The sequence below is a fragment of the Fringilla coelebs genome (genome assembly GCF_963513975.1).
Source record: "Fringilla coelebs genome assembly, chromosome: 13".
Lineage (NCBI taxonomy): Eukaryota > Metazoa > Chordata > Aves > Passeriformes > Fringillidae > Fringilla > Fringilla coelebs.
Window position 1 is genome coordinate 21,921,762 of NC_140039.1, and position 25,699 is coordinate 21,947,460.

Sequence of the window (25,699 nt, forward strand, 5' to 3'; positions counted from 1 at the left end):
CGAGGCTCCGACAGGAGCTCCCCGAGGGGCCGCACGGACCGACACGCGGTCCCCACCGATCAACACCCGGTACCCGCGGGGCCGCGGCGCCGCCTCCCGCCCGTGCCCAGCAACGAACGGAGAGCAGCGGGGGCGGTGCCGCCCGGCGCGGAAGCGGAAAGGGCGGGCGGTGGCGGCGGCTCCCGGCGCGGTGTGGCCGGTGTGATACGGCGGTCGCCCTCCCGCCCCGGGCATGGCGGAGGCGGCCGGCGACGCGGGGCTGGGCCCGGCCGCAGCCCAGGAGCCCGCGGAGCCCGCGGCCGTGATCGGCGCCACCGTGCCCACGGGGTTCGAGCAGACGGCGGCCGAGGAGGTGCGGGAGAAGCTGGGCTCGGCCTCCAGGATCAGCAAGGATCGGGGCAAGATCTACTTCGAGGTCCCGGCCCGGAGCCTGCCTCAGGTGCGTGCGAGCTCTCTGCCCCGCTCCGCCCGCCGCTGTTCCCCCTCTGGCCGGTTCGGTTCGGTGGGTCCCAGCCCCTCCGAGCAGAACGCTTCGGTGTCGGAGGCAGCCGGTGCGGACCGCATCCCGCACCCAGCCACGGCCGGCCTGCGTGCAGCAGCGGTATCGCCTTTACCGGGGTGTCCGGGCAAGATGAAATGATAGAAGGGGTCAGTGCAAAGACGTAAGCTGATAACTCATGTGGGGACTAAAGGTGGAAAACCGTAGTCTCTGAAACCTCGACGTAAGATGGCTAAATTCTGACAACAGTAAACACAGTCCCTACAGTGCACGGTTAGTAATGTGTCACCTTTTCATCTCTTCTAGGTCCATCGTCTGAGGTCAGTGGATAATTTATTTGTTGTTGTTCAGGAATTCAAAGACTATCAATTTAAGGAAAATAAGGTGAATTGCTCTTCCTTTTTCTGTCGATTCTGGGGTTTGGAGTGTTGTGTTTTTTAATTTAAGACTAGTATCAAAATATTCTGTTTGTTTAACAACTTTTCTATTCGTGCTATTATTCTAGTTCTCTTTTTCTGGCTTGTAAATGCAAGTGTGGCCATGTTGTCTAACATAATTTCTGCAGTTAAATTCTTTCCATTGGCAAAATCTGGGATAAGAGGTGATGCTATGTTTGTAGGTCACAGACATAGAACAGTGAAGTGTCACTTTGGTCTCTTAATACAGTGTTAGTTGTCTGTATTACAAGATAAGTGATGAAATCCTGTGGGTCTTGTGATTTTCAGTGTAATTTCATTTAGTTACAGCAAAAACCAGACAAAACTTGTAAGATTTGCTTAAACATGTAGTGGATTAATGCTTCATAAACTACTTTGAGAGACCTCAAAATAAAAGATAACTTTTAAAAGGATGGAATAACTTCAAAGCACAACTTTTTCTGTCTTTTAAAGGAAGATGCTCTAAAGGATTTGGAAGATTTGGTTAAAAAGCTACCCTGGACAGATCCATTGAAAGTTTGGGAGTTGAACAACAGCTTGAAAAAGAAAAAGACAAAACGCAAAAAACACAATCTGCAGAGTCCTGCAAGAAGAGGGAAGCTGAGTGATGGTGGAGAAGAGGGAGGAGCAGACCAAAGTAACACTAATGACCAGGATGACTGTGCCCAAAACCCTGTGGCTGTGGAACCCACTGGTGGCCAGAATACAGAGAATCCCCAGGGAGTGACATCGAGAAATGGGGTGGAGGAGGAGGAGGAGGAAGATAATGAGCAGTCAGATGTGAAAGTTGAAGTGCCCACGAGTTCTGAGAGTGGTACCAAGGCTGGTGAGGGTCAAGTGGGGGAAGGAGAGGCCAAGGTGCTGAAGTTCCGAGTGACGTGCAACAGAGCTGGAGACAAGCACAGCTTCACATCCAATGAGGCTGCCAGAGACTTCGGTGGAGCCGTGCAAGAGCACTTCCAGTGGAAAGCTGACATGACTAATTTTGATGTGGAGGTATAGTGACATACCTTGGAAATACCTACGTTTCTGCAGTACAAATACTTAATTCTTATTTCTGATGCTTAGAGATCTCCAAACTTCCTTCCAGAGACTCTGGAATTGAAAACTGGTAATGCTGAAATTGGCCTCCTCTGAAGTGTTGTTTTCCCTGGCAACAGTATGTTGTCCTCTGATGTAAGCTCTTGCCTTGCTTTCACCTTCCTCTAATGCATTGTTTAATAGCAGTCTAAGTTACCAGGAAAGGCTCCAAATGGAAGCTGGTTTTGGGGTGAAGGGGACAGAAGGAGTTAACAGTAACTGTTGGGTGTTTATCTTCTGTCAGGGGAGATCAGAGGCTGGGAAAATACAGCTAGCACCCCTGGCCTTTTGGTGGTGAGGAACCGCTGTTTTTGAGGGGCAGAAAGACCTAAGTTTTCTTCCAGCTTTACTAAGGGCTGGCCACTGCCCTGGAGTGAGATTTCACCTTCCTAGTTAATCTAGTCCCCACCACAAATGATTTTTATTGCTGCTTTTACAGATGCTTCACTGTGTCTTGCAGGACTTAACCCAGCTTCTGCCCCAGACTGACAAATGAAATCTTTTAAGAAGTTGGTGCTGTGGTTATTAACACTTTGAGAAGTCTTGTGCAACAGATGTGGTATGAATGAGAGAGTGTGTGAATGCTCACCTGAATTCTGTCCTATTAAAATGGTGCTTTGCTTTACTTCCAAGAAAAGCTTTCTTATTTGTCATTCCTGGATTTTAAATTACCATCTAAGATTCCTGTAAGTATTTACTAGGCATTCTGTGGAAAGTTTCTGTTCCTCCTGTAATTCAGTTCAAGTTTTTTCTTTAGGTTCTTCTGAATATTCACAACAATGAGGTGGTGGTGGGGATTGCATTAACTGAAGAGAGTCTCCACAGACGGAATATCACACACTTTGGACCCACAACGCTGCGCTCCACTCTGGCTTATGGCATGCTCAGGTCAGGGCAGTTACATTGTATTATGCTCAGTTAACAAGTCTTTTTGTTTAAGAAACAGTGGCTTTTGTTTAAGAAATAAAACCTCTAATCTCCCCCAGTGCTTCCTTAGAAGCCAGTTCTGTTAATTCTTAAAGAAAAATAAATTAAAAAACCCTGGAGTTGCTGACACCATGTGCCTTGTAATAACAGTGGATGTTTCCCAGCCAAGGAAAGTAAAGATTTGCCATATTAGCCAAGTTTCAAAGTAGTGTACCACAGTCTTGAAAGAATTTCACTTCATTGCTGGTTATAAAAAAAAAAGTAACTAGTGGAAAAAAAAAATCGCATCTATGTTTTTGTTAGAAGGGTAGAATCAGAGTGATTAAAATAGTTCACTTTTCCTTATTTACAGAAATTCAGCTTTTTAAGACATTTCTCACCATATCTTCTCTTCTGTTCCTCAGACTCTGTGATCCCCAGCCCACAGATATCATAGTTGATCCCATGTGTGGTACAGGTGCGATACCAATAGAGGTGATTCTTCCTTGATTTTTTAAACTTAATTAAACTTGTCTATATTTTAGCTATATTCTATTATAGCTGAATAATACGTGTAAATCTTCTTATTAATGACTGAATGGTAAGCTCCAGTCTCACCAGTTTTTGAACAGATGCAAATACATTTTTTGCAAATGACCTAATTTTCCTTCCATAGGACGTAGCAGGAAGATACTAAATCCAAAAGTATTTTGAGCTTTAAAGGTGCAAAATACAACTATCTGTAACAGAATTCCATATTTCCAGCCATCCACTCACAGTTGCTTTGTTGTATTCTGTCATGTTTTTTCATTCAAGCAGTGTTGATGCTAATGTTGCTTATTATCATTTCCCCTGCAGGGAGCTGCAGAATGGCCCTACTGCTACCACATTGCAGGGGATAACAACCCTCAGGCAGTGAAGAGAGCAGCAAACAACGTCAGCTCCTTACTGAGGAAAAACGAGAGTAAGGACAGGTGAGAGGAGCCCGAGGGATTTAACTTTCCTGCAGTGTGGCGTGCACAGAAATCCACTTTGCATTGATGCGCTTGGGTGTCTGGTTCATATTTTCTTGTTTATTTTGTTGCCAATATTGTAGACCTCCTCGGTGTAAAAACCTTCTGAGTGCTCATCTCTGCTTTTGCTCTTGCAGCAGCACTGCCCTGGGCGTTCCCTTGGACGTCATCCAGTGGGACATCTGCAGGCTGCCTCTGCGGACAGGCTCTGTGGACATCGTGGTGACAGACATGCCCTTTGGGAAGAGGTGAGCCGTGCTGGGAAGGGGCTGCACGCTCCTCTGGCCAGGGCAGCTCCTCCCCAGCTTGGTACTGAACTGGCCTGCTGGGGAAGGAGTCATGAGCCCTTTGTTAAAAATGAGCTTGAAGTCACTGTGCTCCTGAACGAGCAGATTGGTGTCTGAGACACCAGCGACACTGAGCTGGTGCCGGTGGTCGCAGTGGGGATCTGAATGTATCTTGCAGGATAGGGTCAAAGAAGAAGAACTGGGACCTGTACCCAGCCTGCCTGATGGAGATGGGCCGGATCTGCACCCCAGGGACAGGCAGGGCTGTGCTGCTCACCCAGGACAAGAAATGCTTTGCCAAGGTTTGTTCTGTGAGAGAAAATCAAACCTATTTACGCTTGAAAATACGTTGAGGGAAAAATTGTAAGCTGCCGTCATTACAAAAGATACTCCATTTACAGAGCAATCATTAGTAACGCTTAAATTCAGTTTTGGACCTGGAAAGTCCTTTGATGTTCCCATCAGATTTGATATAGAGTAATAAAAATTAATGTTGTTGTCTTAATGGCGCTCTTTGGCTGTTTGTGGCCTGCAGGCCTTGTCCCGCGTGGGACACATCTGGCGCAGAGCTCAGACGGTGTGGGTGAACGTGGGGGGACTCCACGCTGCCGTGTACCTGCTGAGGCGCACCTCGGAGCCAGCACAGGACACAAGGCCCTTCTGGTGAGCGGCGTGCCAGAAGACAAGAGACATCTGCAGCCTTTCTTGAATAGCCAGCTGGTAAAGCAGACACCTGAGAGCATAGGTCTGTCCGTTTCAAAACCAAACAACCTGTGGAGAAATTGTCACACAAATATTAAACCAGGGCTCAACTTGAGAGCTGCCAGTTCTACTGTGTGTTCTGAAACCTTATTTAAATCACCTCTGCTCCCTTCCTCCCAAACTGAAATTCATTAGTGGAATTAGTAATTCTTTCCTTGGTTTGAATCTTCTCTTGTATTTTTCAGTTAAATGTTTCTTTTTTCTGCTTACAGTAGAAAAAGGTTGAGGCAGCTCTGGGTGTAACAGTTAATTTATTTACCAAGTTGTATCTTCAAATGACTAACAGTGCTACTAAGACAGTCACCTTAAAGGGTTCAGAGGTAGTATCTCTAATGCAGTTTTCTAATTTATGCCATTGCTCAAATGTAAACTAATAATAAACCAGTATCTGGTTTTTGTGGTCTGATAAGCAAATTCCAGTTGGCAAACGTATGCTGTGCTACTGGTTCTCTTGCCTGTTACCTCACCTTAGGGCTAATTACCAGTAAATGTCTGATCTGTATTTGAGTGTTCCACTGCCATGGGTGAAGGGGTAACACACAGCCCTAGCAGCAAACAGTCCGTAGTTACTATTTGAGGACAAAAGTTCTTTTAGCAGCTATATTAAAAAGTTCATGGTTTTGGTGTCCCCCATGGATGCATCAAGGTGGCAATTTGAATTTCTTAGGTAATTTAACTACCACAGCTATGCTGCCACAGTACTCACAAAAGTATTGTTGCAGATATTTTTTTCTTCTTTGACCGTATGAGAATTCCTGAGGCCTCTCACTCTGCTCATCAGAGGTGGAAAACAAGTTACCAGTGTGCCATTTCCATTACAGTGTGTTCATGCTAAGATTGTGTAACTGTTCAGAGGTGAATTAACAAGTATTAAAGTTTTAGAAGTTTTGCATAAAGAGATGAGTCTTAATTGTGTTCTTTTTCTGGTTCATGTCCAGATTTTCCAATATCTAGTTAATTTTTCTCAAATGTTAGTGTTTTCATGTGTGTGAGAAAGATAATATAGTGTTTGTGAATCTACAGCTGAAGGATAAAGGAATCTTTTGGTAGCCTGAGGTCGGGAGAGGAAAAAACGGGCAGTTTAACTGTTACTGGCTGAGGAAGAATTGGTTTGTGGCAGCCCTGGTGAGCCCAGTGCCTTAGTCACAAGAGCTGTGAACTGAGGCTGCTGGGCGATAAGAGGAAGAGCTCACAGCTCTCAGTGACGACTCGCGTGCCAAGCGCCCGTTGCTGTTTTCGGTCTATTTGTTAAAATGAGGGTTTGGCGGCTCCGTGCGCCGGCTCCCCTCACGGCGGGCCCCGCTCCGGCCCTGCAGCGCATGCGCCGGGGGCGGTGCCTGCGCTCGGTGCCGCCCCTGGCGCCTGCGCGCGGCGGGGCCGGGGCCGGGGCCGCGATGTCGCCGCCAGGCCCGGGGCTCCCGGGCGGCGCTGGGCCCGGCTCTGTGCTGCGCTCGGTCAACACGCGGGAGCTCTCCGAGGTCGTGTTCAACAACCACAGCCCCCGCTGCGTGCTGCCCGTCTGGCTGGACTTCGAGGGCCGGCCGCGCTGCTACCCGGTGCTGCAGCCGCGCAGCGGGCGCGTCATGCGCAGCTACCGGGGTGGGTACGGCGGGACGGCACGGGCTTGGGCGTCGCGGGGCCCGGGTGGGTGAGCTGGTGGCGGTGGAATTTACCCTTTTGCCGTCCCCCCACCCCCTTTTTCCTTTCTCTTCCCTTTTTCCTTCTTCCACTCTTACTTTTCCCTTCCTTTTCCCCTTTTCTCTCTCCATTTCCTTTGCTCTTCTTTCTTTTCCTTTTTCCCTTTCCTTTTTCCTTTTCTTTTTTTCCTCTCCTTTTACCCTTTTTCCTTTCCCTTCCCCATTCATGCCAGTGAGTGGGGCCGTGGTAGTGCCCTGTGCACACAGGGCTAAGCTGGAGAGCTGGGTCCCTTGCGAGTAGATGCCCCTCAGAGATGCTCATTAAAAAGTTCTGTAATTGGTGCATTCCCACCTCGTTCCCTGCCAGGGCACCTCTGGCTGTTCCGGGATGCAGGGACCAATGACGGGCTGCTCGTCAACCAGCAGGAGCTGTTCGTGGCAGCCCCCAATGTGACCAAAGCTGACATCACGCTGCCAGGTAAGGGACAGGACCACACGTGCTCTAGGAAATTCTGAACTTGGTCTCTCTGGACCTGTTAGGATTAGTGAGAAATCAGATCCTCATGAAATTAAACCTGCTTAGACACCGGAAGAGATGGTGAGGGGTTGTAGGTAGAGCCATTGTATCGGATGGAACTAGTGGCAGAGCTCTCCTTTCAAGGGATCTCTGAGGGGTTTCCGTAGGTGCCTCATGGCAGAACCACATCTATCTCGTGTCTGGAGAGCCCAGCCTGTGGTGGGTCACTGCTGCGGGCTGTGCTCTGTGTTCGCAGGCTCAGAGCAGCAGCTGCGGGCCCTCGTGACGAGGCTGTGTTGTGCTTGTGTCTGACTGCAGTGTTCACCCTGAAGGAGAGGTGTCTGCAGGTTGTGCGCAGTCTGGTCAGCCCCATGGACTACAGGAAACTGGACATTGTTCAGTCGTTATACGAAGAGCTGGAGGATCATCCTGACATTTGGAAGGATCTTCGGCGGCTTTCTCTGGAGAGGAATGAAGCACTGAGGAACTAAATTGTGGAATAACAGGATTACTCACTTCAGACTCCTTGTTACAAACCACTGAGTCTGAACAGCGAGAGTCGCCAGGACACACACCAGCTGATGCCTCCGTTTAACGTTTTGAAACATAAACTCAGTAACTTTGGTGACAGTCAAATCCCAAAGACTGAACAGCACTGGGAGGCATGCTGGATTATGATGGCTCAGTTCATTTCTTCATTACAGATATTGCAAACTGTAGGGTAAGATCAGGGCAGCTAAATGGAAAAAATTCATACAAAGTAATTTTCATTGTATTAGAAAGCAAATTACACCGAGGATTAATTTAGCCCAAACTAATGGTTGTGTCAGGGGTTTTGTTTGAGTAATTTGTTTTGATGGAATTTCCCTTTCACATGTCGCCTCAATGTGCCTGTGGGTCACACAGCATGAGGGGTTTGTACATGAGGTTTGTTTTCCAGCAGTGCCTGAGGGTCTGAAAAACATTACATTGGTGGAAAGATGATGTGTAAATGCTTGCAGGTTTTTCTGCGTCTTACCTTTCCACATACAAAGCCATGTCCTATCTGCTCTAGGTCTGACATGTTTTTACTGTCATCATACCTCAAATGCCTTATTTGCCTTTGTCATAGGATTCTTGCCTGGCTGATCTCAGCCACACAGACCAGACCTTCGTTTTGGAACACCCTTGTCCCCCACAGCTGCTCCCCAGCAGCCTGTACAGAGTCCACAGAAGGTAGATGCTTTAAGTTCTGTCTTTTCCCCTCACAGTGCTGTAGTCCAGGTCATAGTAGGAGGCCTTTTCAGGGACTGTGGGCCTCTCGAGCTTCCTCTGTCTTCTCAGGACCAATGGGAGCTGTATTGGCTCACACAGCCAGCTCACAAACAGGGCCATGCTTACTGGGAGGCTGGAGAAGGAGAGATGATATTTCTTTGCCTGTATTCTGTTCCCCATATCTCAGTGGAATGTGCTCTGGTGTGAACACAGAGAGTTCAAAGCAGTGTAGTTTAGTGTTACATGAATTGTCCATCAAGCAAGATGTGGTGCAGCTCAGGTTAGAAGCAGATTGGTTGGAGATTAATTACAGCAGGTTATTTCTGTGAATATGTTTCCCTCCAGTTTTGAGAGTAGCTGTGAAACCGAGAATCTCAATGTATTTTGTAAGTATGGAATGTCTCCCTATTTGTAAACTTGTTTCTCTTACATATTTGAAGAAATTGGTCTTTGACATAAAAATGGAAATGCCTGCTAGCTTCCTGACTGTAATTCTGTCAGGTAAGTCCCCAGTGCCTCTGTGTTTGATACTGATGATACTCTGACAGTCGCTGTGGTTGAGCAGTAAACACGCTTTGCACTGTACAGCCTGCACAGCCTGCTGCTGCAGGGCTGTGTTGTGGCTCTCATGAACTCTCAGCACAGCTTCAGACAGCGTCTGGGCAGGAACGGGGCTGCTCTTGAGTTCTGCTCCTAGCACCTCTCACATTTCTCTGAGGGGAAAGTGAGCCCATGCAGGGCTCAGGAGCAGACTTGGGTCAGTGCCCCAGGGGATTGAGGGTCGGAGAGTGCTGTTCCCCGCTCCTGACCATAGGTGAGAGGAGGTTCCCCCTGCTCTCTGTGGGGCTGCACGCTGCAGTTAGCATGGCAGCTCTGCCAGACCCTGGTAGAAAGCCGACCTGCTTGGCTGCAGCTTTTCCTGTAACCTAGTTGGTATTAGGTGTTGGGTTTAATAGTCTGTACATGGCACACGCCTTCTGGGTATTTCTGAGTTGGGTGGGGCCTGTGATTTCTTGTGTTTCTTATTAGAGTGTATTTTTCTGTTCTGGAGTGCTCCTTTGGATCAGAACAAAAGACTGGGGAAACCCCAGCCAGCTTTAACCCATGAACGTTGGGAAATGCAGTCTCCTAGCAGTTACTCAGATGGGTTAGTAATGAGTGCAAGCTGACATTGACTTGTGGCAGCAGCGTTAGCCCTGGGTGGTTTCAGTCAGTCCAGCACGGCCTCGTTGGCCACCCCGGGAGCAGCAGTGAGAGCCGGCCGGGCCAGCCCTGGGAGCGGGTGTGCTGCGACCCTGCTGTGCGGGAGGCGGCTGAACGGGAGAAACCCCGGGGAAATACATGCTGCTGACACTGCAGCATCCGGGGCGCGGGGAGAGCACACAGCAGGGCAGAGTCCTGCCCACAGCACGTTGGAAAGGGAAGGCCTAAGAGCAGGGACCTACAACATTGTTCCAGTCTCTATTCAGTCGATTTCAGTTCCCCAGGAAGACCCTGCATTACTTGTGACATTCAGAGCAGAACTGAAGCCATACACGTGGTTGGATGTGGTCTTTCCCCTTGTTTCCAGCCAAGGCAAATACTTCAAATGGTTTCACAAGTTTTTCCAGTACCTAAGGGGAAGAAGTGTTTTCTTCCGATTTTTATGTAGTTCTTGGCAACACAATTTCAGTCTCATCTTACATCACTTTCAGAGATGTTCCAATCATGAAAGCCTTTAGGTGTGTGTCAGAGGGACAGTAAGCAGGGGAAAGGGAGGGGAAAACCCCATAAATGCAGCTATTATTGTTGAACTGGTACTACTGACAAAACAGCTTATCCCGAGGCAGTCTTTGAGTTGTCATATTTTAAATACACTTTTGGTAGTTTTGTTTATTTTTTCCTGTTCTTTGATCTTATAACTACAACGATATTGCATTTTTCAGTTTTTCATTGTCACAGCAGAGCTCAGAAGTTCATGAGGCCAGGAGTGTAGAAATCCGCAAAAGTTTGAAAGTTTGAAAACAGGAGTTAGCTGTGCTGTAACATATATGCAGAGTACAAAAAAACAGTGAATTAAAAGCTGTCAAAAGTTACAGCACTTCTTTCAATTCATACAAATTTAAACCTAGGGCTAAGTATGAACGACAAGACCAGAAGACGGATGGTTACACTTATGCATCTGCTGGCAGTCTCTAGCAGCAGTAGTATGGCAGGAAGGCACTCCTTTTTCCCAGAAGTATTAGTAATATTTACACTGGCAAATTAATTAATTATGCGTTTTTATCAAAATCAGGTTAAACAAAAAAAAAATCAGAAAAAATTGTTGACTTTCAGAACATATTTTAAACCTAACCCTTGACAAGCAAGACCTGGCCCTGTGACCACTTCTTTAGTTCTTTAGTTCTCACTCGCTGCATATCGCACCATGCCACGTACTGTAAGGCGTGATTGAGGTGTGCTGCCGTGGTGGCGAGCCCCGGCCGGAGGATCCCTGCGCGGCACCGCCTGCCGGCTTTGCAGCTCCTCTGGCGGTGCCCGTTCCTCTCCCAGGTACTGTCGGATGCCTGTCTCGCTGCCCAGCGGAACGGCCCCGGCACGCTGCTGTGTTTACAGCCGCTCTCCAGGGCCAGCCGGGCTCCCGGAGGAGCCGCGGGCGGAGCGCTCGGGGACGCGGCTCTGCCGGCTCCGCTCCGGACCCGCGCACATCCCGCTGGGCCGCACCGCCGGCGGTGCGCAACGGCCGGGAAAACGCCTCTCGCTTCCGGCACCTGGAACTCGTGGTTAGGCAACCGGGCTGGAGCAATAACCCGTCCTGGAAAGGAAAATCTGATTTGCATCTGGGGCCGGGGCCTGACGTCAGCCGGAGCAGGAAGCAGTCGGAGCCTGCCGGGGATCGCTGGCAGGGTCGCGGGCTCTTTCCGCGGCAGCGAGCCCGCCTGCCGGGCTGGGACAGGCTGTGAGGGCAGCCCCCGGAGAAGAGAAGGCTCTGGGGGAACAGAGGAGAGGCCGGAGAGCTGCCCGTGCCGCGGTCCGTGCCCGGCGCGCAGCATGCGCTGCTGATGGCCGCGGCGGGGACCAAGGGCGGTCCGGACCGGGACCGGGACCGCGCGGCCATGGCCCTGCAGCAGCCGCCCCTCGCCCCCAGGGCGGGCCCGGCCCCGGCGCTCTACATCCACAGTATGCCCGCCTGGGTGCTGGAGGACTTCTGCCAGAAGATGGACTGCCTGAGCGACTACGACTGGATGCGATTCGGTGAGGGGGCATGGCGCAGGTGGGGTGGCGCTCCCCGAGCCGGTGTCACCGGGACAGCAGCGCCTTTGGGACGTGCTGGAAGGACGCGAGGTTCGCGCTGTCCCCCGCGCTTCCCAGCGCTCGGCAGGGCACATCCCGTAAACAGGGAATTCCCGGGCACCAGTCTGGTTTTGCTTTTCAAACACAGGTGGAATGCCAGACTTCTGTGGCTCCTTGGCTTTTCCTGGGCAGCCAGGCTCCTTCCCCTCACTCTCCACAATCTTTCCCACTTCCCTCTTCACTCACACTGTATCTCCTGCCACTTCTCACTGCCTGTTTCCACAACGTCCTTCACATCTGCTCAGATGTTCTGTTTTTTAATTTCCTCCTTCTCTTCATGTGTATTCCCTCATACTTTGTGCCCCTATTTTTCTCGATCCTGGCTGTGTACAGTCAGTAAGTACAGAAAATACAGTCCCTGAGTTATTTACTCTTTTTTCTGTATCCCCGTGAATACAATTCTAAGCTGAATCTTTTCTTAGTACCTGCTTTCCTTTATTTGACATGACATCCCTAACTGTGTGCTGAATAAGGTCTTACCCCAGTTAAACTTCCTGATGTAGGGTGGGATTCATCTCCACTACCTTCAGATGCATAAAACTGTATTTCTGATGTCCTTCCAAAGCCAGCTGTGGTGAGAACTCAGTGATCTTTGTCTCCACACGAGCACCCGAGCCCCTAGCCTTTTTCCTTCAAGCACAGCCCCCTGAGATTCCAGCTCTGGGGCTGTGTCTGGGTGCGTGAGGTGGAGCTGGGGACTCGCAAGGGGAGGTAGGTTTTGTATGGGTAAGTGAGCTGGGAAGAATACAGTGGGGTGACAGGCATGGTCAGCAATTCGGACACATTGTGTAGGGTCAGCTTTGGCACAGGATCTAAAAGTAGCTGCATTTCCCCGATAGCTTTATTGGAGTGTAACTAACACCCGGGTGATTCAGTTATTGCTTGGCTCACCACAGCACAGGGATTTAGGAATGCAAGTGGGAGTGCAGCCACTCCACTGACTCCTGTCACCTGTTTTGGGAGAATCACCCCAGGAATTTAATCTAACCTTACTTTGGTACAAAGTATTAAGGAGAAGGATTACAGGGAAAATATGCTGAAAAGTATGAGTGGGTCTTCAAATGTCTCTGATAGAACAAAATTTTTTCCAGAATACTTTAAGGAAGAAAAGGGATATCTTACTTTAGGAACAGAAATTTCTTCATGTCCACGTAGGTAATTTATTGTGATCCTTTCTTTTAAAGATACATAAATGCAAAAGCAAACTGTGTCTCACACTTTAGCCTGTCGTGCTTGCCCTTGTTTTTTTCTAATATTTAAACAGAAATATCCATTCTCTCCCACCAGCCTCCTATGTGATCACTGATCAAACAGAGCTACGGAAAATCAAGTGCATGGAGAAGACAGGGATCAGCATCACAAGGGAGCTCATGTGGTGGTGGGGAGTGAGGCTGGCGACAGTGCAGCAGCTCCTGGACCTGCTGCAAGGGCTGCAGCTTTACCGAGCAGCTCAGGTCATCCTGGACTGTGAGTAGCTGCCCCTTCCTCCCATGGCTCTGTGCTGCTCCTCACAGCACCCAGGCCCCTCCTAGGACACCTTCCTTGCTAGGTGAAGAAGCTTTTTGTTAGAAGTCACATCCTGTGTCTAATTCTAAAATGTCTCCACTGATTGTGATTCTCTGCTTACTCAAGTAAAATTGGTGGTGTGAGGGAAGAGGTGACATAGGTGGACTCACGGGTCCCTGCAGCTCATCACCCCATCTTTGTGGTGCCCATCTTGGACCCTTCAAGAAGTGCCAGGAAGATGGGCTGTGGCCAAACCAGGGGTGGTGCTTTTATATATCAGACAGGATTTCAAAACACAGAGGCTGCACAAAGGGTCCCTGCCCTTCAGGCCTGGTCCTGTGGCACTGGATCACAACCTGAGAGACGGCTTGTTGCAGCCCCTGCCAGGATTGCTCCCAGTTCAAGAGCAGGTTCCAGCAGCTAGCCCTGAGACACAGACACAGCACAGACAAAACCAATCACCATCCCTGTAGGGAAACACTCACCATCCCTCTCTGGGTCTGGTTTCCTCCCTGTGGTGTGTCAGCAGGCCATTGCTTGCACAATTTGCACCTGGTGTAGGTACAACAGGGCATTAGCTGCTTTCCCTTATGCTGCTGTCAGATAGTTGGGGTTTTTTTAGCTTTTTTCTGTGTCTGAGTATGCTTACTCAGGTGATCCCTCTTGGGCAGATAGAGAGGATGCAGAGGTTGCTTGTTCTGTTGGGCACTTCAGAAAACTAGGTGGTCCTTACATCACCATAGTTCAATTCATTCCTACTTAAAGGAATCAGACACAGCACAAAGGGAGATCTTTTGCTGGCAGATTACTTCCCAAAGAGTTCTACATCCATTCAACAGTTTTTTGTGCTCTCTAGTCCCACTTCTGAATGTCCATAATGATGTTTTCTATGTCAGTTCCTTAGCTGCAGTGCTGCCTTGTTTGTCTGACATGCAGGAAGTTGCAAAAGTCATGAAAAACCCTGAAAAGTAGGTTGAATAAGGGAAGTGATGCTAAGTTCTGAGACTTCTAGGTTAAACCATGTGAGGAAAAAAACAGAATCTGGGGACTTGCCTGCAGAATGAAGGCACTGTCAGGTTTGACTAAAGGCCTGCAGACTGTTTGACAGGTAGTCTTAAAACCCTGTAAAAGTTGGGATTTCATAGCATTCTAGCACAGTAACAAAAATACCTGAGTGTTCTGAGTTTTAATTTTCAGACCTGGTTTCATTCAGAGCTGAATTCATAGGTGGCATTGGAGAACACAGATAGAAACCTCAAAGAGAGCATGCCCCTTTCTGCCATTATGGCTCTTCATGTCCTGCTGTTCTTCAGCCTCAGTGTCTGAACGTGCCACGGCTTGGCTTCTCTCCCACAGTTCACTGGCTCATGGTTCATACCAGTAGCCAGATTACACAAGAAACACTGGGCTTCCTGCTTCTTTCAGGTACTCCCTGGCCTATGTACCAGTAAAAGAACACAAAGCTGTTATCGGTTTTCAGATGCAAACAGAGGCCTGGCACATTTGATTCTGAGATCACCAAAGCTATTAGAACAGCAGGATAAGAACCACCATGTAATAATATTTCGGCTTATGTTTTTTCTGTATAATGTATAAAGCATTAACTTGGATTTTTAAAAAAATGTTAAATGTATTGCTGGTAAAAGGTGCCATATAAGGGTTTAAAACTATAATCAGGAAAATGTTATCAGGGAGTAGAAAGCCCTTATATCGCCCCTAGTGCACACCTGGGCATTTTCAGGCTTCTTTTCAACCTCAGTTTTAAGAGCATTTTAAGAGATAAGAATTCACCTGCTTTGGAGATTTTGACAACCTCATATATCACAGCATCTTGAACTTTTATACTGTCATTCTTCCCATCCTTACTGTAGCCTAATCTCATCTGAATAATCTCCCCTCAGGTGTATATAGTTTTAAGTTCCTGTACACTGTATCTTTGCATTTCTTTTAATGAGACTTCAAGTTGTTTTTTCAGGCCTGACTCTGAGGTTTTGCCAAGCTGTGTACAGCACAGGATCTGTTAGAGCTGTGTTGAATCAATAATTCATCCTTTAAACTTTCCTTATATATCAATAAGTTTTGAGCTTTGACCATTTTTTGTTTTCCCTAGATTGTCTTTGGTTTGTTTCTTTCTGTTGCTAAGTGAAACTATGAGTCTTTCTTGCAAATAGTCCTGTATATGAAAGTTTTTCTTGGGAATGAACTAAAATCACACAATTGAAAATATTCCTAAAATATTTAACTGACTAAACCCAACACAATTCTGTCCATCTTCCCCTCAGTCCTATGACAACTGCAGAGAACTCAGTGCCTTCCTTAGGCTGGGAGGTATTTGTGATTTGAGATCATTACCTGAAGGATGCTATATAGAAAATTATAAACATATAGTTATTGCTGATTTCTTCTTGTAAGAGACTCTGCATCTCTGGCATAGTCATTGCTGGTATTTATTTGAAGCAATTAGTTCCTGTTAATTTTAAGTAGAAGTTAACGTCATGGGTATAGTCTCAATTTAAATATCATCTAAATTGCTTGAATGTTCATTTTAATGTTGATATTAATTTGATGTCCTGATTAGAATTATTTTCTGGTCACTGATTAGAGTCAGACTCTATTTTCCCTGGTTATCCTTATCTTCCCTTTGCTCTGTTTTGAAGGGACATCGGCCTCTAGCATCACCAGCCCTGAGAAAGGAGAGCCAGAGCCACCCAAACAGATCATATCCCTACCTTCCACAGAAGGCAAAAGGAGAGACAAAGAAAATGCCCTAAGTTTGTTACCCTCCCCAGACTCCTCACACCTGAGAGCAGTCCCATCAGGCAGTAAGTACAGTGCTGGCCTCTGAATTTGCTCTGGCATGAAATGATAGAATAGCCAAGGCTGCTGTGTGTTTGTGGTCAGGATAGTACAATGAAGACACTGTTCTCCCAGATGGGCACAGCTGAGTGTTTGCTGTTTTCCTAGCACTGCTGTCTCCTGTTTATTCCTGACTTCAGCACACAGCCTCCTGGTCTCCTTCCTTTAGCCCCCTTGGCCTTGAGAGATGCTGGCTGTATCTGTCCTCTGGGATCTCAGGATGATTCCCAGGTCTCTGAAAGCCTTGGTCCCATCCTGGCTTCATACAAAGACTACACCAGTGCATGCATGTCCTGCCCGATGTCCCTCTCTTCATGCTCAGTAAATCTAGGCCAGCAGAGAGCCGGGCAGGGGTCAGCAGCCCCTCTGCTGGAAGAGGGAAGGGAGAACCCCAGCACATACTGGGGAGAGCTTCTGCAACAGCACAGGCACTGGGACCTTCATGTCGCCGGCCAGGGCTGGAGAGGGCTGCACAGTCACCCTGCAAACAAGAACCAGGAAGAGACCTCCCTGTCTTCACACAGAATTTCACAGTTTGACAGCTTGTCACAGATTATCTGTGGTCAGAAAGTTTTTAAAAAAATACCCCAGATATTCCTAATTCTTAGACCTTTGTCATTAGTCACAGGTGGTGGTATTACAAAACTAAGGTGTGTTTTCAATGCTGTTATCTCAGTTTCAGGTGATGTTTCTGAAGGAGCCTTGTATTCCCTCCCTGCTCCACCACCTCCCCCGAGAGACCTTTTGAATTCCCTACAGTCCAATCCTCCTGTTTTATCGAGTGCCAAGGTAAATCCCCTTAGTGCTCGCTGATTATACAAGGAAAATTGCCTTTATGACATTCTGTCTTTTTTCAGTTAAAATTTATCCCTCTACTTGTACAAAAATGTTGCTGTAGTGAAAATGTTGAGCTTGATACAAAGGGTTTGGACCGAATACAGTACTAATGCTTCAGTTAGATTGCTTGTGGTTACATCACTTATTTTGCCAGTGAAGGACCAGTGAGGGAAAAATTTACAGTATTACTTCCTGCATAGCTCAGAAGGGATAGCATACCCACAAAGAGCAACTGAGTTTGAAGGACTCTCACATGTCGATTTTACAGAGGACTTACATTTCTGGTGCAATCGTAGGACAGGACGGTATATACCACTGATTAGTCAGAACCACATACCTCTTTTAGTTTCATTGTCTACTTAAAATGTGGTTTCTGCTCAAAACTGGGCTAGTGTTGAATTTAAGTCAAGTTGTTCAAAGCCTTGTGTAGCTGACAACTGAAAATCTCCCAAGATAAAGGTTCCATCATGTCTCTGAGCCCCTGTTCAGCTGCTTAACCAGCGCAGTGAGAAAAATTCTCAAGCTCCTAATGATTTCAGCATTAAGTCTCCTGTTCCTTCCTCCCCACAGTTCTCTCATCTTTCATACAGTCTAACTAGATCTGTCCTGCCTCCAAAGTGTTTCCCAGATCTGTGAGCACACCTTAGTCCCATCATGGTTGCTCTTGGCCTCCTTTCTTTCATTTATTTTGTCTGAGGCTTTAACCTCTTCCACAGTAACATGGTCCAGGACTACCAGCCAGGAGGGAAGACTGACTCAGAGTGCAAGTAGTTTCAGAGTTTCTTGAGAAGAAGTTAGTGCTTTATTTCCTCAAGTTGGGTGAACATTAACGTTGTGAAAGCTGCATGATTAGGCTCCAGTGGGACTGTAATTATAGTTGGTATTAGGACTTACCACACTGGAAGCAACAAATTATTGTGCAACTGACTTCAGATGCTTCAAAAGTAGATATGAAGTTTAACAGAGCATAATTACATTATGAGGGACCCCACTTTCTCATCCAACTGTTTCTTAATATGTAACCCAACTATAAAGATTATGATCTTTTGTAAATCAGACTAACATCACTTCACATAAATATATGGACTTTTAAACAAAACTAAGTCTGTTTCCTGGGAAAGGTGGAAATGCAGATTGGTAACTGATTTCACTTCTAGTGTGCAAAAGTTTTACATCATCCCAACATATCAATACAGGAGTTATCTACACCCTAAGGAGTGATTGCATAGTACCTTTCACAGTTTCATTCAACAATCACAATGATTGCTTAAAACATGGCAAGGAAAATAATGACACTGAAAGAGGGGAAAAGCATATCAATTATCATGAGATAAACTTGTTTCTTCTACAAATGTGTAGCCCTGCAGCTCTTCTACTCCTCAGCAGGAGACGATGGCTGATCTCCCTAGCGGGAGTCTCCTGTGGACCCAGAGGGAAATTGCTAATGCTACCAACAGTTTCAGTGACAAGAACAGAATCTGTGAAGGTACTTTTGCAGATGTCTACAAAGGTCAGAGAAACAACATGGTGTTTGTCATCAAAAGACTCAAAGAGGCAAGTACTGCACCTTTTTGTAGAAGAGGGTGTGTTACTAGCATGACTTGCCCATTAGCAGATGTTGTTTAATATAGTGTGGGAAGGAACCAGAATAACTACACAAGAGGAGAGGTAAAAACGAAATTATGTAAACAAGTAAACCTAAATTTAGAAAACACACTTTGATGAATACTTTACTCATGTGAGTAGTTCCATTAACTCTACAAATAGGAGTAGCCTGCAGTATAGCAGCCTGCATTGGATAATTGGATTGGGGGTGTCTTTACACTAGTTTTTGTTCTAATTGCCAACGAATTGTTGCCTTTGACTTAATGTTGCCATCAGTGGTACTTGCCTGTTTCCTGCACTAGCTTGCCATCTAGAGACTACCAGATCTGTATAAATGCAAAGTCCTAGTAATTTCTAATTACATTCTCTTGCATGTTTTCATTTTTCAGCTGGAATGCACAAGCTCAGATTCCACCCAGAGGTTCTTTCATACAGAAGTGCAGATTTGCTTTCGGTGAGTGGTTGGCTTTCAGAGGCAGAGATGCATGTCCTGCTCGTGGTCTGGTGCTGGCTGTTCCATCAACACTGGGGTGTCTGCTCCAGGCACTGTTCTGGGCTGGGACATGCGGTCTTGCACTGCCTGTGTGGGAGCACAGTGCCTGGAGCTACTGCTGGTCCTGGCTGAGCTGGCACAGCCTTTGGGTGGGGAGGACACAGTGCCCACCTTGTACCCCTGCTGCAATTTGATGGGCTTTTGCTCAGTCAGCCTCCTGCCGTCTCCTGCCCAGGACCATCTTGTACCTCCAGCTGTGCTTCCAGCTGCAGCACACCATTCCAGTTGCCTTGAATTTAGGAACTTATTCCAGCTCAGGAATGTATTTTTCTGCATTGCTCTTTCATCATTTGCAAATCACTGCTGATCTGTGCCTGCAGGTGTTGTCACATAAACATTCTGCAGCTGCTGGGGTTCTCGGTGGAAACTGGATCGCACTGTCTGATATATCCCTACTTGCCCAATGGCTCCCTGCAAAACAAGCTTCAGTGCCACGTAAGTAATAATCTGGGTCTGCCACCTACTCGTGATTGCAAGTCCTCTCCTGGAATTCCAGGAAAAACAATTGCATCTCTTTGATTTCTGAGAAACAGACAGAAAAAAAAGGTGCCCAGTGCCCTGGCTGCAAGCACCAGAAAGGCAGCAGCTCTTCTCCTGGAGTTTGGAGTTTTGCCTGGAGTTTGACTGGCACTCAGCTAAGCCTTTGGATTTCTAAACTACCAATGTCTTACAGTGTTTTATTCCATTAATTACTAATTTTTTCCTGCTTTCCTTGCAGGGAGATTCTGCTCCACTGACCTGGGAGATGAGAATTAGCATTTCTTTAGGAGTTGTTAGGGCAGTGGAGTATTTGCATAATTTTGGAATTCTTCATGGGAATATCAAGAGGTGAGTACTTTGGCATATCACCACTTCCGTGGTCACCTGCTAATTTAAGGATTTCTTTAACAATCATGGCTGAAGTTTATACAGTTTGGAAATCCATTTGCAGTATTTTCTGCTGTCCCTTGCTCTGTAGGGCCTTTACCATTTTTTGTTTAACCTGTCTCTCTTTCCTAAAGGATGGCAGTAAATTATTCTGAATTTTTGGGTGCTTGTTTTTTCCCCTTCTTGCTTTGTAACATTCTTAATTCTTTCAGTGCTATGCAGGAGGCCAAATGCTGGACACTTTCAGTGCTTAAGTTTAAAAGTATAAAACTAATTCTTTGCCTCAAGGTAAAATAATGATTTTACCAATATTGTGATTTGTCTGTCATTATTGCAGCTCAAATGTCTTGTTGGATGAAAACTTTACACCAAAGCTTGGACATTCTGGACTGCGTCTGCATTCTTCTGATAAAAAATCAGAATATGCCATGATGAAAACCAAAGTCCTACAAGCTTCTCTTACTTACCTCCCAGAAGATTTTGTCAGACATGGGCAGTTAACAGAAAAAGTGGATATATTCAGCTGTGGTGTGGTATGTTGCCTTTTTTCCATGCTCTGGTTTATTTTTTGATGCTTCTAGACAAGAAATTAAATGTGAGAGCAAGTACCTCATATGGTTTTTTTGCTGGCAATTTCATATTATAGTTGCTGGCTCTATAATGTGTTGAAATCCTGGTTTTAATTGTTCAGTATGATTTCTTATCTACATTTAGTTTTACTTTCTTATTCTTTGTTTCAGCAATATCTGTTGAACTATAAAATCTGGGCTTGGCTCTGGAGGTAGATCTAAGTCTCATAAATGCCCTGAGCTGGCATTGTTAAGCTATCTGAAGTGAAAATATAACATCAGAATGCATTGAAAGGTCAATATTTCTTTAGTTAGAAACTTAAGTTTAAAATTATAGTTCATTCTGAACAAATAATTTTATCTTTCAAATACATTTTCTAGGTTTTAGCAGAGATATTGACTGGGATTAAGGCACTGGATGAAGACAGACACCCAATTTACCTGGTAAGAAAAAGCAGCAGTAATGAACACCAATAGAAATGAATGGGGTTGCTGTCATAAAAATAATTTAAATTTTATTCAAATACAATTTGATATTTGCTGTCTGCTGTACATGCCCTGCAGAAGGGAAGTTTAGGAGCCATATCCTGGTTCATTAATGTCAGTAGCCTGCCTGCCATTAGAACAGAAGCACAATAGATATTCCCATTTCATATACCCACTCATGGGTGCTGGCCTGAAATGCATTAGGAGAGACTGAAAAATAAATAAATATTTAAGAGATAAGGCTTTGTGCTGAAATGTTGCTGCATATTTTCTGTGTGCCAGGAGGAGGTGGTGTAAGCCACAGTGAGTGGGGAAACCTGGGTAGGCAGGAGGTGCAGAAGCTCATCATCATGTTTATCAGGCATTTGTCTTGTGCTCATGCCTGGAACTGATATCCTCACCAGTTTCCCAAGCTGATGTTAGAGCTACATGAATCACTTTCACAAGCAATCAGAAGAGCCAAACTCACTGAATGCATTAAAACCATCTGTAGAAAGCAGCCTTCACCTGCATTCCTTCTGCAGCATGTGCTCCCGATTTCTTGTCTGGCTAAAGCCTTGGAGGGGAGAACAGCAGTATTCCCACTATTTGCAAGCAATTCAGAAGTGTCCAGAGGGGTTCAGAAAATCAAAGATCCTACATTCCTGATTTCTTTAACATGTGTTATAAAGGCCTGTGTAAGAATGCTGCTCTACACAATGTTGACTCTTTTTCATTCCTATATAAATGAGCACAAGCCAGGAAGAGCTTGCCCTGCTTTAGGGAATTTGACATTGGACACATGCAGAGAAAGCCACTGGCCTTTTTCTCTCCTGTGAGAACAAACATTTCAGTCAGTTGCATGAACAGAGATTTTTAAAGGTTTTCAATCTGTAAACCAGGCATTGAGGAACACCAATGACAAATACACAGCAATACTGATTCTCAGAGATTCAGACAAAAATAAATGCTTGTGTTCATTTTGCCTTCACTAATGCATCTCCTTCCTTTGAACAGAAAGATATGATTGCCGATGAAATTCAAACAGCAAAAGAAAGCTCAGACTCCAAAGTAAAAAATTTGGAAAAACTGGCTGCCAAGGAAATCTGCTGCAAATACCTAGACAGAAAAGCAGGGCACTTGCTGGAAGAGGTGGCTGTTGATTTTGCATCAGCCATCTGCCTTTGCCTGAGAAAGAAGAATTCAAACATAGTAGAGGTAACATTTTAAATATTGTGAAGATTTAAGTCTCCTTGTCATCAGGGTGTAAAACTACAGCATTCATGTCTTGCTTATTTTTGTGAGTGTTGACGTAGAAGAATATGTGTAAGCAGGGGTACAACAATTATTACACATTCACAGACTCTGTTGTTAAAAACAGGTACGTGAAATTATGGAAATGGCTGAAAACAAATTAAAAGAGCATTACATCTGTGGAAGTAGCACTTCTGGATTCTCCATGAACACTCCAGAAGAAACTGATGATGAGACAGCCAGTGTGAGCATGGATGTTCTTTCTGCAGTGGGGAATAAGGAGGAGAGCACCCAGGCAGCGGTCGTGAGCAGTGGCAGCCCCTGCGCGCCTTCCGTGGGAGCTGTGCCACCCGACACCTATGGCATCTACATGTCACGGGTCCCTTGTGAATCAGATGAGTCCAGTAGTTTCATATGGAATCCTCCAGAAAAATCCACCGAGGAGTTACCTAGCCACAAGTGTACCAGTTCAGAAAAAGTGGCAGGCTGTGATGACAGGATCAAGCCGGGAAAGCCTGGCCAGGGACTGCAGGAGAGAAGCCTGGCGTGCGCCAGAGGCGATGGCATCCTGGAGACAGCAGCTGCTGCACAGGGCACCTGTCCGCAGGGAAACACAGAGCTGGACTCTTCATGTGCTCCACAAGGTAAAAGTGCCCTCCTCTGACAATACTAGGGGCAAATTACTCTCTTCTCCAGAACTGCTTGGGTTTCACTTCCTACTTTTAAACAAATATCAGTAAATCTTTTCTCCTTAGTTATGAATTTACTAATAAATCTACAAAACATTTGGCAGTTTTCTATTAGATATTTTCCTAAGCCAGTTTTGTTTTTGGTTCGTTGCTTGCTTTTTCTTAAATTTAAAATTATCACCTTTTCCTTAGACAGTTCATGGATTTTTTCCCCTCAGTATTTGGGCTTTTTTTGTTTTTCAGCCTTAGCCAGAGAGACATCTTGGAAAATACAGATAAATGATCAGAAAAAGAAGCTCATGGAAAATATTTTGCTGTATGAAGAGGACAAGTTAAACAGTTCTGAACTTTTTGAATCATAAATCGGATGGATTAATTAGCAGTGGCCAGCTCAGAAGAAGAAATAAGGACTGTCTCCTCATTAGAAAGACGGTAAAAGTGCACCTTTCACGTAAGATTAGGTAGCAGGTTTCGATCAGGAACGCTAGCCCTGACTGAAGGAAACAAGAAGTACTACACAGAGAAGCACCAGAAAATACCTGTTCTATAGCAGATTAAAGCACAGTCAGTCCCACTCTGTACACAGAAATGCCTCCTGCCTTTTCATCTGCAGTGTGAAAAGGCATGGCAAACGCAAGCACGATAATAACTTGTGATTGATTGGCAGTGTGTTTCAGGAGGCGTCTGTTGGTGTCATTAAAGCACAGTCCCAGGAGCTGCAGAGCAAACGCTGACCAGCGGCAGGCAGCAATGCCCTGAGCTGTTTTCCCACTGGGAACAGCAGACAGGAATCCTCAGAGCTGCTGGGGGGGTTTGCCAGTTCTGTACTGTTCTCTCCTGTCCCGTACAATCTTAGTCCACACACCCAGAACCACTGCATTACCTGAGAGGGATTTTTATGCAAGTTCTCACAATGTTGTACAGCTTCATCTCAGTTTGAACTGCACTGACCACAGGTGTAGCTAATTAACTTCAGCCACTTTCCTCTACTCTCTGAGCTTCCCTCCACATACACACGTGACACCACTTCAGTCCAACCTTTCAGTTCACTGTTGGGAGCTCTAAGACCATGTTTAATAAATACTTCATAGGAGTATTTTTGCAAAGTATTTTTTTCTAAGTATCCTTTACATGGTAATGTTTCTCATTGTGTCTCACATGGTAACTGTTGTATATTTTGGATTAGGGAAAAGATTTTAATTTAAAATAGCTTTGATTTTTTATAGGACACTTGAAACATAATTTGTTATATTTATTTTGGCAATGGGTCAAATATAAGCTAATAAGGGGACTTGCTGATGGTTCCACACTCACCAGGCATTCTCAGAGGAATCCTTGTGGGTGTCCCTTAGTTGTAGGAGCAGTAGGAGCCTTGGTTTCAGGCCCAGGGATCACATGCAAAAGAAAAAATAGAAACTTGTATACTAGTGTATTTATGATCAAGTGAAAGCCCCCTTAAGAAAGTATCACTTTTGTTTTTATGATATTTATTATTTTTATTATTGCTAGCATATTCCACTTGTGTGCAGTCTAGGGAAAAACAGGTTTATGAGGGACCAAAATAATTATCAGAGTATGTAGCTCAGTTTACGGACAGGTGAGCTGCCTCCTGAGCATGGGGAACGGGGCCTGATGTGCAGAAATGGCTGCAATTCACAGTGCAGTTCAGGGAACAACAATAAAATTAATTATATGTAATTATTTTCAGTCAAATTGTGTGCTAGTATATATTCCTAGCTTTACACAAAGGCCTCTCACATTCTATTTTTGTACAGTACCTAGTTCATTGTATGTAATATTATGAGCAAGTATTTTAGCTAAAGATCTGAGTACTGGAGTTATCTACACTTTTCTCAAGTTATTCTCTACAGTAAAAACTGGTAAAATTCCTTAATTATAAGTGCCTTGGATACTGTCTTTGTATTTACATGGGGTTTTTTACTTTACCAGAATCAAGCCAAGATTAGTACTGACATAAGAAACATTGTATACTCAGATTGGTCAATAACTACTTAATTCTACAGGAGATTTATCAAGATACTTTATGGGACTGAAAATGTAATAATGTTTTTCACTGGTATATTCTGGGAGACCCGTGGTAAAATCCTCGTGTCTTCTCCAGAAAGGAATGCACATGGATATACTGCAGAGCTGAATGGGAAACCCGAGAGTTTTAAACTGAGAAATGCAGTTTGTGCACAGTTCTGTTTCACAAAAGTGCTTTAGATGTTTCGTTCTCCTGTAGTTACCAAACGGAATTGTTATTCTTTGCCTTTTACCCTGATAGTTTTAAAATAGTCTGAGGTGATTTAGGTAGTCTTACAGATTACTTAAGTATTTAGAATGGCATATATAAGACACTATGTGGTCTTACATTAACACTGTTTTGTAACGTGGCAGTTTACAAGCCAGTTTATGCATTACCATTTACTAATAGCTTTTTGAATAAAAAAACTGAAAAATTCCTTTCTTTCTAGGCTGTTTTTTCATGATTTATGGCACAGAAAATGCATCTCATTCCACCCTATTTGAGCAAAACAAGCTCAAGGTCACTTTGCTCTCTGTAGTAATTATTAGTACAAACGTGTTTATTCAGTCTTCACTCAGTGTCAAATACCTGATTTTTTTTCCTTTCTGATGGCTCTGGAGAAGAATTTCACCGTAAAATTAATCACAAAGGTTCCTGCGGTGTGGGCGGGCCGGGGCTGAGGGGAGCGGGCGCGGCGCCCTTCCCGCCCTTCGCGGCCCATCCAATCACCGCCGCCGCTGCCGC

At 45.6% G+C, this 25,699-nt stretch overlaps 3 protein-coding genes across 4 annotated transcripts; all 3 read left to right on the forward strand.

Moving 5' to 3' along the window:
• Positions 1–167: 167 nt before the first annotated feature.
• THUMPD3 (THUMP domain 3 tRNA guanosine methyltransferase) lies at positions 168–5,051 on the forward strand. 2 transcript variants are annotated; one of them, XM_084214429.1, is made up of 9 exons: positions 168–439; positions 806–883; positions 1,390–1,932; positions 2,774–2,904; positions 3,348–3,417; positions 3,781–3,896; positions 4,073–4,183; positions 4,401–4,524; positions 4,758–5,051. In XM_084214429.1, exons 1-9 carry the CDS (start codon positions 233–235, stop codon positions 4,887–4,889), a joined length of 1,512 nt encoding a protein of 503 aa, XP_084070555.1. In that variant the 5' UTR covers positions 168–232; the 3' UTR covers positions 4,890–5,051. The 2 variants fall into 2 exon arrangements, with proteins under 2 accessions (XP_084070555.1, XP_084070556.1); XM_084214430.1 differs by having other exon boundaries at positions 4,076–4,183.
• Positions 5,052–6,344: 1,293 nt separating this feature from the next.
• On the forward strand, positions 6,345–9,173 carry VHL (von Hippel-Lindau tumor suppressor). The gene is made up of 3 exons (XM_084214435.1): positions 6,345–6,583; positions 6,989–7,099; positions 7,457–9,173. The coding sequence occupies exons 1-3, from the start codon at positions 6,379–6,381 to the stop codon at positions 7,627–7,629; spliced, it is 489 nt and encodes a 162-aa protein (XP_084070561.1). The 5' UTR covers positions 6,345–6,378; the 3' UTR covers positions 7,630–9,173.
• A 2,075-nt stretch (positions 9,174–11,248) lies between these two features.
• Positions 11,249–25,327, forward strand: IRAK2 (interleukin 1 receptor associated kinase 2). The gene is made up of 13 exons (XM_084214184.1): positions 11,249–11,626; positions 13,013–13,192; positions 15,889–16,053; positions 16,764–16,876; positions 18,284–18,478; positions 18,919–18,983; positions 19,403–19,517; positions 19,801–19,910; positions 20,287–20,482; positions 20,900–20,962; positions 22,001–22,201; positions 22,365–22,881; positions 23,170–25,327. Exons 1-13 carry the CDS (start codon positions 11,434–11,436, stop codon positions 23,286–23,288), a joined length of 2,232 nt encoding a protein of 743 aa, XP_084070310.1. The 5' UTR covers positions 11,249–11,433; the 3' UTR covers positions 23,289–25,327.
• The last annotated feature ends 372 nt before the right edge of the window (positions 25,328–25,699 follow it).

Coding starts and splice junctions, on each gene's coding strand:
- THUMPD3 (XM_084214429.1), top strand. CDS start 233: ATGGCGGAGGCGGCCGGCGACGCGGGGCTGGGCCCGGCCGCAGCCCAG. Junction 440..805: donor CGGCCCGGAGCCTGCCTCAG/GTGCGTGCGAGC, acceptor CATCTCTTCTAG/GTCCATCGTCTGAGGTCAGT. Junction 1,933..2,773: donor TGACTAATTTTGATGTGGAG/GTATAGTGACAT, acceptor TTTTTTCTTTAG/GTTCTTCTGAATATTCACAA.
- IRAK2 (XM_084214184.1), top strand. CDS start 11,434: ATGGCCGCGGCGGGGACCAAGGGCGGTCCGGACCGGGACCGGGACCGC. Junction 22,202..22,364: donor AGAATTCAAACATAGTAGAG/GTAACATTTTAA, acceptor TGTTAAAAACAG/GTACGTGAAATTATGGAAAT. Junction 22,882..23,169: donor CTCTTCATGTGCTCCACAAG/GTAAAAGTGCCC, acceptor TTTGTTTTTCAG/CCTTAGCCAGAGAGACATCT.
- VHL (XM_084214435.1), top strand. CDS start 6,379: ATGTCGCCGCCAGGCCCGGGGCTCCCGGGCGGCGCTGGGCCCGGCTCT. Junction 6,584..6,988: donor CGTCATGCGCAGCTACCGGG/GTGGGTACGGCG, acceptor GTTCCCTGCCAG/GGCACCTCTGGCTGTTCCGG. Junction 7,100..7,456: donor AGCTGACATCACGCTGCCAG/GTAAGGGACAGG, acceptor GTCTGACTGCAG/TGTTCACCCTGAAGGAGAGG.